Below are 12,102 nucleotides of genomic sequence, written 5' to 3'. Positions count from 1 at the left end.
ACAAGGGATTGTGAAACGTTGCCAATCTGTCGGAGTTGGCAAAGGAATAATAGTGAGCTACACTTGTAGGTTGTTGCTGTCAACTTCCTTTTGGACAGCATCTTGTAAAGTCAATGGGATTATGAAACAGTAGTAGGCTACATGCAGGGTCACCAGCAATGTTTTCCAAAAAGGGGCAGGTTGTGAGCAGTCCATGTTTGGAGTAGGGCTTCAGCAACATTGTGATGTATTAAATAAGTAAAAGAGGGAAAAATATAAAATTAAAACAAGATTTTGCCTGATATTCCCAAAACTTGGTTGGTAAACTAGAAAGGCAAACATACCAAATTAAGAAGAAAAACGGCATTAAAGTTATGTGTTTTTCAGAGAGCTAGTTGTTTCCACTTAAGTCTCTGAAATAAAACATCGCCCGCTCCCCTACATCAAGAGACTGAACAATTTCTCCTCTAAGCCTTCAAAAACCATATCTCTCGCAGTCGGCTTTACCTGACAATTCCCCAAGTTCAGGTACATGGCAGTGTCATTAATGTAATACCTGGTTGGGAGTTATGGCAGGAAGGATCATTTAAAATATCTTGCTACCTATATGGCCTATAACAGCTTTTTAACAGAGCTCCTGAAATTGTATTTGGTGCCTGCAAGACACTTGCTAAGGCCCAGGCAGGTGTCTTGAATTCCAAGACGTGTATAGTCGGAGGGTAAAGTTGAGTTCTTGGCGTGAGTCTTCAGTTGCAGCTTCCATGCTGCTTCTCCAGTTATGACATGATGCAGTGCCTTGTGGTTTATGATGCCACTGGCTGCTTCATTTAAGGAGCTATGGTTGTCATATCCCCAAGAGTTCTGTGGATTTTGTGAGGGGACAAATGTCAAATTTCTCTCACAGAATCCCCAGGACTCTTGGTAACAAGACAGTCATAAATAGTATCAATAAGACAGCCACAACGACTTAAATGGCAGTGGTATCATATGGGACATGCAACATCTTTATCAGGCAGGGAAATGTCCTCACAATATGGGACTATTGCAACCCAATTAACATCTGCGCTAGTCGGCTCTGCCATGTAGGTTAATGTGGAAGTCATCATCATAATCATAATCATACTTTATTCGGCAAGTATGTTTTGCAGCATACGAGGAGTTTGAGTGTGATCATTACTGGCTTTATCATTCTATTTGCAGAGGGAATAACTTGGGAAGTGCAGACCACGTTGATGCTCCTGGATTATTTTGTAATAGCAGCCCTACATTGCATATCGCTGGATTCCTAGTAAAAATTGTTTAGTGCATGAAAGTTGCCAAAAAGAAGATTAAGAACTTTCTGCTTATTTTCTGGGGCTTTGTCCTTCTGAGGCATTTCATAGTGTGTAAATGGTAAATTGTGGATGGTAAATTAATTATACTTATTATTCTGTAGTCAGCAACAATGCCAGATTCCAGTGCTGATCCAAATAATATGACACTCCTGGCAGAAGAAGCTCGGAATCTTGCAGAAAGGTAAACATTTCATTCATGAACTTTCAGTGATTCATGTCACATATCTGTGCTTCACTTTTTGAAGACTGGTTTCCTTTTAATAAAATGGTTGAAATTACCATAAAGTAATGAAAAGGAACTGCAGATGCTAATTTATACCAAAGATGGAGGAAAAATGCTGGCGTAACTCAACGGGTCAGGCAGCATCTCTGGAAAAAATGGATACGGACAAAATGTAATAAAAAGGAACTGCAGATGTTGGTTATGTTTTGTGTTGCCTTGAAATCTATCTTCAAGATAAAGAACAGGGACAGCACTTTATGTTGTAGTTCTCTTTAATACTTCCATCTATTAAAATGGCTTCTACGGGCTTCTCATTCTGCAACTGTTCTTAATACATCATGCACTTAATTTGCACGTCACAACCAGTTTCCATTGTAACAATATGACACTGGTTTAGACAAAATGTAATAAAAAGGAACTGTAGATGCTCATTTAGACAAAATGTAATAAACAGGAAGAAAGGTCCTGAACCGAAATGTCACCTATTTGTTTTCTCCGAGATGCTGCCCGACCTGCTGAGTTACTCCAGCATTTTGTGTCTATCTTTGTTTGAAATTGTTATTTGTGTGTTTACATTCTTGCCAAACTAAAATTATTTAGAACAAGGTTGTCTGCAAAACTGTATTTGTAATGGGACGTCTCAAAGATTCATGGACACTCAAAGTATTTTTGAAGTTATGGGTAGATTTTGAATCCTGCAGAGGTCCACAAATATTTCCCTTTATCCTGTCAAGCGAAACCATAAACACATTTTCTCAGGTAATTACATAAAAAGGAAAATTGTTAAGCTGTAAGGACGCTCCCCTTTCACCCCACCACCTGCAACCAAACCAGTAAGATTATTTTGATGATTAAAAGATTTCCTGGAGTCAGGATTGAACCTCTTAGCATAATGGTTAAGAGACCTGAAATGTTGCTACCCATGTTCTCCAGGGATGCCGTGTGACCCGCTGAGTTACAGCGGTACTTTGTGTCTTATAAAATTTGAATGTCTGTCTCTGTTTAAGATTTGTTTCGGTTGGGTGAAAAGGTTGCTGATTATCTATGTGCATGTGGGGTAGGGAGGAAAGCATTCTCTAATGGGTAGAATGTCCATTTAAAAAATATACTCTAACAGATATTTTTGCGGCTTGAATGCCCAAGTTCCGTTTACATTTAGATTTAGAGATATAGCGCGGAATCAGGCCCTTCGGCCCACCGGGTCCGCGCCGCCCAGCGATCCCCGCACATTAACACTATCCTACACACACTAGGGACAATATTTTACATTTTCCCAGCCAATTAACCTACATACCTGTACGTCTTTGGAGTATGGGAGGAAACAGAAGATCTCGGAGAAAACCCGAGATTGGTCCCGGGGAGAACGTACAAACTCCATACGGATGGCGCCCGTAGTCAGGATCGAACCCGAGTCTCTGGCGCTGCATTCGCTGTAAGGCAGCAACTCTACCGCTGTGCCGCTGAAGCTAATCAACCAAAGTAAAGTCATCGTTTAGCCTGTGAACCAGCTGCATTAACAATAGAATGCATGCTTTAATCAGAAAATACGTGCAGCACACAGAAAACGCCACAATCTGCAAGACGACATCAGTTAGTGTGCACAGGAATGCCCCCCAAAGAAGGCGATTTTCCCAATCCCAACTGAGAATCAGGGATGAAGCTTAAAGTCCATTCCCAGCGGAAGTCCAACGATGCAGCGTTCAAGAGTCCTTGTGTGCCAGCAACAAAACAATGCCAATCTTTCCTGCTGCAGCTTCACAGGCCTACTAACACAATAATACACAAAATTTATAGTACTATAAATTAATAATTACTAATACTCGATAATGATGCAAAACAGAAGTACATAGTGCAACCAAAACAGAGACCATAGTATTCATAGTTGCTGAGGTCAGTTATGGTTAGTGTTGCACAGTGCTTTAGAGGCTGATGACCGTTAGGAAGTAGCGGTTTTTGAATCTGGAGGTCATGGCCTTCAACCTCTTGTACTACCATCCCGATGGTAGTAGCAAGATGAGAGTGTGCCCAGGGTATTGTGGGTCTTTGATGATAAAAACTGCCTTCATGAGGCTGCACTTGCTGTAGATCCCTTTCATGGTGGGAAGATCAGTACCCATGATGGACCAAGCAATGTCCACCACTTTCTGTTAAACAACTCCGAGCAGTACAGTCAATCTTTTTGACCTTTGATCAAGTGGGCAAGTAGGCTGAAGAATGGCTAATGGAGTTTAATGCAGAAAAGCATGAGATGTTGCATTTAAGGAAGTTAAACCAGGGCAGGACCTTCAGAGTGAAAAGTGGGGCCCTGGTGTGTGTTGTATAGCTGAGAGATCTGTGAGTACAGGTTCCCTGAAAGTGGCATCACAGGTAGATAGTGTGGTTAAGAAGGCGTTTGGTACATTGGCCTTCATCAGTCGGGGTATTGGGTACAGAAGTTGGGAGGTTATGTTGCAGTTGTACAAGATGTTGGTGAGGCCACATTTGAAGTATTATGTTCAATTTTGGTCACCCTCCATTGGGATGGATGTCATTAAGCTGCAAAGAGTGCGCAGAAGATTTACAAGGATGTAGCCAGGACTCGAGGGCCTGAGCTATAGGGAAAGATAGGGCCATCTAAGACTTAATTCCTTGGAGCACAGAAATAAAGAGTGACAATAGGAGTGAAGAACATCTCTGCCGCAATAGCCTCGGGTACATCTGTACCCATGTTCACTGCCGCAGGTGTTAGACCAGCGAGTGAACCTGTAGAAAGAAAATGGCCTGGATGGAGACACCAGCCATGTCATCAGGGCCTGCATGGACCGGTTAGCAGTTTACAGACAACTTTAACTTTGCTTGATGGCGTTCTGAGGACCCTACCTGCTTTTAAGAAGACCACTATCATCCCAAAGAAAACTAAGGTGATGTGCCTTTTTGACTGCTGTCAAGTGACTCTGACATCCACCATCGTGAAGTGCTGCGAGAGGCTGGTCATGGTGCAAGTTACCCATGATCCACTGCAGTTCACCTACAGTCGCAATAGGCCCATAGCCGATGCCGTTTGCCTGGCCCTACCCTTGGCACTGGAACATCTGGATAACATCTATGTCAAACTCCTATTTATTGACAATATCTCTCCCATCGACACCATAAACTAAACCAAACTCACCTTCAAATCTTGGACCTAGAAGTCGGCACCCTGTCTGCAACTGGGTCCTCGACTTCCTGACCCATTGACCACAGTGAGGACTGACAACAAGGCCTTCCAAATAATTATTAACACACATGTCCTTCAAAGATGTGTTCTCAAACCCTTGCTGTATTCCCTATACATTTATGACTCTGCAGCCAAATTCTGCCCTAACTCCATTGACAAATGTTCAGGTGTCACGACTGGAGATGACATCACCGATGAGACGGAGCACAGGAAGGAATTATAAAACTTAATAAAATGGTGTGAAGACAACAACCTCTTCCTCAATGTCAGCAAGACAAACGAGCTAGTTATTGACCAGGAAACGACGAGGTGTACATACCCCAGTCAGTATCAGTCGTGCTGAAGTGGAGATGGTTGAGAGCTTCAAGTTCCTAGGTGTAAATATCACCTACTGGGCCTACTACATTAAAGCTACACCCAGTAAAGCACACCATCACCGCTCCTTCCTCAGAAGACTAAGGATGTTTCACATGTCTCCAGTGACTCTTTCCTACCTGTACAGATGCACCGAGAAAGCAGATGTACATAGAAAGAATCCAGCTGCATCACAGCTTGGTTTGGCAACAGCTCTGGCAAGACAAGAAGAAATTACAGAAAGTTGTGAATATCGCAAGGTCCATCATACAAACCAGCTTGCACCCCCATTGACTCCATCTACACCACGCTGCCTCAAGAAAGTAGCTGTTATAATGGTAGACAATTTACACCATGGTTGTTCCCTCTTCTCCCCTCTCCCATTGGGCAGTGGACACAAAAGCTTGAAAGCACGTATCGCCAGATTCAGGAACAGCCTCTTCCCCACTGTTATCAGGCTATTGAATAATCCTCTCATAAGTGTAGAGATTAGTCCAGACCTTGCAACCCACCTCATTGCGACTTTGCACTTTTTTTACCTGCACTTTCTCGGTAACTGTAACGCTGTAACAATATTCCACACTCTAATAATTTGTATCTTTACCTGTTATAATTTTACATGGCTTGATTGTACTCGTGTATAGAATGATTTGACTGCAGAAAATGCAAACAAGCTTTTTCACTGCATGTAACTTAGTGTAGGTGGCAATAATAAACTAAACCAAGGCAGTGTTGGAAACTGAAGATGTTAATGCATCTCTTATGTTGTTACACTGGTAATAACTAATTTAAGAACCCAAGTGAGGAAGAAGGGAATTTGTTGAAAAGCTGCCTTTTGTAAATATTTATCGGTTTATAAATCTGGAGCATGAAATTTTTCAACCTTACAAGCTCTCTTTTTTTAATGGTATGCAATACATTTTGAGGCTCCAAATAATGGTTCTGGTATTGCACATTTGCCCAAACATGACTGAAGAACAAACACTGAAGCAGTGGAAGATGACTGGAGAGATAATGCATTCTATGTAAAGTGAACTTTGAGTTGTAAAGCAGAATAATGCTTGTTAATATATAAACATTCTTCAATTCCTGCAGGCACAAGAATGAAGCAGATGAAATAGAGCAGATTGCCAAGAATGCCAATGACACCTCCACCAAAGCCTATGAACTGCTGCGCAAAACACTGGCAGCAGAAGGTGACATCACCAATACCATTGATGAATTAAACAAAAAGTAAGTCAGTTAGTTATACATGATGTAAAACCAGAACCATAAATTCAGCTATGTATTGTATTCATTGCTCAACATGTTACTGTCCAAGAAACAAGATGTATGTAATAATTGCTGTTCCAGAAAGTTGCTATCGGAAGCAAATTCTGCTAGGAAAAGAGATGAGGGAGGCTGCAATCCTAAAGTTTAATCCTAGAAAAGGAGAAAATTGTGCGGAATGGGATTGATGTTCACTTGGTCAGGCAGGGACTGATTAGGAGGAGTCAGCATTGTTCTGTGCAAAAGAAATCATGGCTCATAAGTCTGAGTTTTTTGAGGAGGTAACTAAACATATTGATGAAGGCAGAGCAGTATAATTGGTTTATGTGGACTTCAATAAAGCTTTTGACAAAAATCCCCCACGGTAGGTTGGTCCAGAAAGTTGTCGGGACAAGGGATCAGAGGCCTATTGGCAAACTAGATCCAAAAGGCAGAGGGTAGTGGTGAATGGGTGTTTTTTCTGTAACAGGTGGTGGACCACTGGTACACCAGGGGGGCAGGAAAGAAAGCTGGAAACGAGGAGGGGGTTGACAGAGAATGACAGATAATAGGTGACACATGCAAGGGCTTTTTTGGATAGGTAGATTGTTGGACACGTGCAAGCCCTAAAAGGATAAAGAGTTGAGAATTGTTAAGCTCGGGGATAGAAAAGAGGTAAGTTTGCAGACTACATGAAAATGGTGCAGTTGTAGATAGCAAAGTAGGTTGCCCAAGGATACAGTGATGTGTTGCCTCAACTGGAGAGGTGGGTGGAGCAGTGGTTGGAGGAATATAATGATAGACACGTGTGAGGAAATGGGAAGTTTGGTAAGTTAAAATCTGGTACAATATATCAAGTAAATGATAGGAACGTCATGGATGTACAGAGAGGCAATGAGGTGCAAGCCCAGAGCTCTTTGCAAAATGGAATTACAGATGGATATGGTAGTGACTTTTGGCAAGTTTGTCTTCATTGCCTGAAGCTTTGAGTGTACAAAACATTGGTTGGAGTGCACTTGGAGTACTGAGTGCAGTTCTGGTCACCGCACAATACCACCTGTACCTCGGTAAATGTGACAATAAACTGAACTAAACAACTAGATGCTGCCTGACCTGCTGAGTTACTCCAGCATTTTGTGATACCTACTAAACAACAGAAAGGATATGGCAGCAATAGAGAGAGAGAGAGAGAGAGAGAGAGAGAGAGAGAGAGAGAGAGAGAGAGAGAGAGAGAGAGAGAGAGTGTGTGCAGAAGAGATTCACCAGGATGTTGCTTAGTATGGAGGGCTGTGGTTTTAAGGAGAGATTGGATAGGTTGGCGTTATAGAAATTTATACAATTATGAGGGTACAGAGAAGAGTGATCATTGATCATTTTTTCCCGGAGCAGGGGCAGTATAGACCTAGACGGCCAGGTTTAAGGTGAAAGGGGAGAAATTTAAAGGAGATCTGAGGGACAAAATAACGTAGTCGAGGCAGATACAATTACATTGTTTCAAAGGCATTTGGATCAGTTTGGGTAGGAAAGGAGTGGAGAGCTTTGGCACAATGCAGGCAAATGGAATTATCGCAGTTAAAAATCACAGTCGGCATGGATGAGGTGGGCCAAGAGTGCTTGTTTCTGTGCTTATGATTTTCCTCTTCGCATAACTTCATCTCTAATTATTCAAATATGTTCTATATGTAATGAATGATCCTGGAGCAAGCCTTGAGAAGTAGTTTTTGTTTGTAAAAGTTTGGAAATCGGCTCCAGTTGTGTGTCGGAGATCAAGAATTTCCTTTAAAAAATTGAAGAATGGAAAATACATAAGTACGTATCTAAAGTGATGTTTTAGTAACAATTAAATCTTAAATTAGGATAAAAAATTAGCCATAATTTCAGGATATTCATCAAAGAAAACGTGCAAGATTGTAACAATGCCACTTCAGTAGTAAATAGGTATGGCTAGTGGGTAAATGGATGTTGGAAGGATATTTTGTGTAGTGGTCAAAGTGTGTTGGAATGTCTAATCTGGTTTAAAAAGGAAACTTTATTCTAGAATACTAAAGGTAGGTGTGTTCCAGTTAGGCTTTATTTTATTAGAAAGGCTTTAGTTTTGTATTAATACAGGATTCTAAAAAGTAAGCACCTTATTTCTTAGAATGTCACAATGCATTGTGAGGTATTTATACATTTGTATACTATCCAACCAGGTATGATGCAGCTAAAAATATGTCCAGAGAGCTTGAGAAACAAGCTGCTAAAGTGCACAGCGAGGCAGATGAAGCTGGTGATAAAGCTTTACAGATCTATGCCAATCTGACAAGCTTGCCCAAAGTGGACACCAAAACCTTAGAGGTATGTAAATCTCTGCATCATCAATTAAACCTTTTTTAAACTAACTACTGTGGTGTGTAGATTAGATTTAAACAGAACATTTGGAAATCAAGATCTCCTGATAGCAAGCCATCTTGAAATTGTTTTGGATGATTTTTAACCAAATCATGAGATGCTCATGAGAACAATATGGGATAAGAAGATTTTTCACAAGATGGAGAGACTGCTCTATAACCAATAGTTGACTGTATTTTACATGACTAGGTGTTGTGGGAAGTTGAGTGTTGAGTAATTAAATTATAAACTGTGTAAACTGTATTTTGAAGTGGAATGTCCTGTCTGTTAGAATGAAGCAGAAAAAATTATAAAGGATGCATCAGATCTGGATGGGGAAATTGAACGAAAGCTGAAGGATTATAATGATATGCGAGATGACCTGAAAGCCAAGGAAAATGAAGTGAAAACCCTCTTGGAAAAGGGAAAAACAGAACAGCAGGTAAAACCTGGGCTTCTATGTAACCAATTAAAAATATGACTTTAGAAAGAACAAGCACAACTAATTCTCTAGCTTTCCTCACTTCATCTCCTCTTCCTTTCACTGTACACTGTCTTAATCAGTGTCACAATAGTGAATGTTTGAAGGAATCTTTCTACTAAAATCACCTTGATGTATTGAATGTTAATTTGCATCTTCATTCTTTCCAGTAACTTATTTTACCATTTATTACTAAATGGGAAAGCCTTGGGGCTATGCAGGAGAGAGTGAAAGGTTGTGCATGGCAATTGGCCTCCTGAGCCAGGCAGGCAGGACTTTGTATGTGGAATAGGCAAGCGTTGATAAGTATATAACCAAGGGCCTATCGTCATATTCAAGATTCAATTCCTGCTTGTTTTCAGTCGAGTGTAATGGCCCATGAGCTAAGAGCTTTGTACCAGATGCTCTAAATAAATGTACATGTGCCAGTAAATTGTTGTTTAATGAAATGCTCGGCATTGAATTTGGAGGAAAGTTTTGCTGAAGGTCTCCTGAGATAAATAATAGAAAATATTAAATGACATGCAGCACTAAGCAAAATAACATACTGGATTAGAGATTGAATTAAATTTCATAAACAACACAGGAAGTTGCATTACAATTGGATCCTATTGATATGTGAAATTTACTGGAGTTGTGTTCCCAGAATGTTTCCGTTCATTATATTCGTAACAGTTCTTAATTTCCATTGCATCAACAATCTGGCCACTCAAGATGTATGTGCTAGAAAAGGCAGCACTCTGGGGCTGGAAAATGCAGATGGTAACTGTTGTTCATTGTGAGCAAGTAAACTCCCTGCTTACAAAGACGACATCAGTCTTAACCCACAACTAGTCAATTATTTCCAATTAAATGAAAACCTGGGAATGGCCTCAGTATAATCATCAATTAACATTTTATCAGTTACGGGCAAAACAAATAGAGTTCCTCAATAAATAAACTAAATCCATTACAGGTTGCAGAAGGGTTTGGTTAATCACATTGATATGTATACCCAGTTTGAGTTAAATATCCAGAGGTTTAAAAAAAAAAAAGAAGTTTTTACAGTGAACACAAAGGCAGGCAACAAGTATAGACTGACCACTGAATTTCTGGCACCTTTTGTTCCGGAGCCTTGCTGTATTATCAGTTTAGTGGACCAACAGAGGTCACGTAACAATAATACAACAATACACCTCTGACCCACTAATTATATCCCTCCCATGTCTCTAAAGCGGACTAATGTGGACTGCTAGAAACTTAAATAAAACAAATATTAAATGTAAATTACTTTTACAACAAAACTTGCATTTTGTGCACAGGCACCAGTTAACTAGTTATTCCCGGAAATCCTCACGGTTGGATCGATCAGCAGCTGTCTGTGGGACCGAGGCTACACTTCCCCGGCAGGACTATCAGGCCGACCCCCGCCAGCCTGAGATTTGTCAAATCTGCCAAAATGAGTATCCGAGAGTTGGCCTCAGAAGTTGGCTTTGGGAATGGATTTGCCAGTTCCGGCCGGTCCGGAGTTCCAGGGTGCACATTTGACCCGCCGATCGGCCGCGGAAGTCCCAGTGAGGTTGAGGTCAACTGCCTCACCCAGCCTAGGCGCCACATTTTCAGGGAGACTTCTAGGGGGGGATTTCAAGTGCACCTTTGTAATTTTGTCCGGATTAAAGGAGGTGCCGGACCACTAGTTGCTGGAAAGTTGGTGGTGGACCTTTGTAGCTATTTTGAGATTTGTTAAGCGAAACTGGTTAAGTGAACTTTGGAGAAATAAGTATTTAAGAGTTAATTATTGGCACACAGATCATGAAGTGATTGGATTTAATATGTCTATTAAGATATCTAAAATGAATTACAATAGAACTTGAGCTTGTTCTATTAACCTGACAAGTTGCTCGGTAGTTTTTTTTTGTCTAAAACTTAATGGTGAAGAAAATATTCACCCTGACCTTTTTTTCTATCCTAAAGACCGCTGATCAATTGCTTGCCCGTGTAGATGCTGCTCATGCTTTGGCTGAGGAAGCTGCCAAGAAAGGAAATGCTACCCTGCAGGAAGCTGGTGATATTCTCAAAAACCTGAAAGGTGCGTTAAATTATATTTCTGCTATAATAAAGAGAAACACAACCAAAACTAGTTTGACTAGAGAATGGTCAACCAAAGATTAAGATTTGCTTAACTGATATTAGTCATATGACGATGTTATGAACTAACCTCTTTAGAAGATATTGCAAACAGAAGAAATGAGGTAATAGGAACTTGAGTGTCTTTAGGGCTCCAATTTCTCGAAAAATAATCAAGTGTACTAGGTTAGTGAGATTAAGTTTCAAAACCATTGCTGGGATTATGATAATTACTCTAATGTCTCAATTTCAGACAAATTAGAAGTAGAACCATGCTTGTGCTTCAGCACACCATCTCTTATGACATTCCAGTGTGGCACTAGGACGAGCTACACTGTTGGAAGTGCCAACTTACGAGTGAGGCATTACAATAATGATTTGTCTGTGGATGTAGACAATAGACAATAGACAATAGGTGCAGGAGTAGGCCATTCAGCCCTTCGAGCCAGCACCGCCATTCAATGCGATCATGGCTGATCACTCTCAATCAGTACCCCGTTCCTGCCTTCTCCCCATACCCCCTCACTCCGCTATCCTTAAGAGCTCTATCCAGCTCTCTCTTGAAAGCATCCAACGAACTGGCCTCCACTGCCTTCTGAGGCAGAGAATTCCACACCTTCACCACCCTCTGACTGAAAAAGTTCTTCCTCATCTCCGTTCTAAATGGCCTACCCCTTATTCTCAAACTGTGGCCCCTTGTTCTGGACTCCCCCAACATTGGGAACATGTTATCTGCCTCTAATGTGTCCAATCCCCTAATTATCTTATATGTTTCAATAAGATCCCCCCTCATCCTTCTAAATTCCAGTGT

The 12,102-nt window shown here is 40.9% G+C and overlaps 1 protein-coding gene across 1 annotated transcript in view; it reads left to right on the top strand.

The window, feature by feature from the left end:
- The window catches only part of lamc1 (laminin, gamma 1), a 177,071-nt gene that overhangs the window by 150,312 nt on the left and 14,657 nt on the right, over positions 1-12,102 (top strand). The window contains exons 20-24 of the mRNA XM_078407589.1: positions 1,415-1,494; positions 6,182-6,319; positions 8,527-8,671; positions 8,997-9,146; positions 11,139-11,253. Coding sequence (XP_078263715.1) covers positions 1,415-1,494; positions 6,182-6,319; positions 8,527-8,671; positions 8,997-9,146; positions 11,139-11,253 — 628 coding nt within the window. The remainder of the gene's footprint in view (positions 1-1,414; positions 1,495-6,181; positions 6,320-8,526; positions 8,672-8,996; positions 9,147-11,138; positions 11,254-12,102) is intronic.

The sequence above is a fragment of the Rhinoraja longicauda genome, chromosome 11, assembly GCF_053455715.1.
Source record: "Rhinoraja longicauda isolate Sanriku21f chromosome 11, sRhiLon1.1, whole genome shotgun sequence".
Classification (NCBI taxonomy): domain Eukaryota; kingdom Metazoa; phylum Chordata; class Chondrichthyes; order Rajiformes; family Arhynchobatidae; genus Rhinoraja; species Rhinoraja longicauda.
Note: the sequence above shows the minus strand (reverse complement) of the source record. Positions and strands in the feature narration are given on the sequence as shown.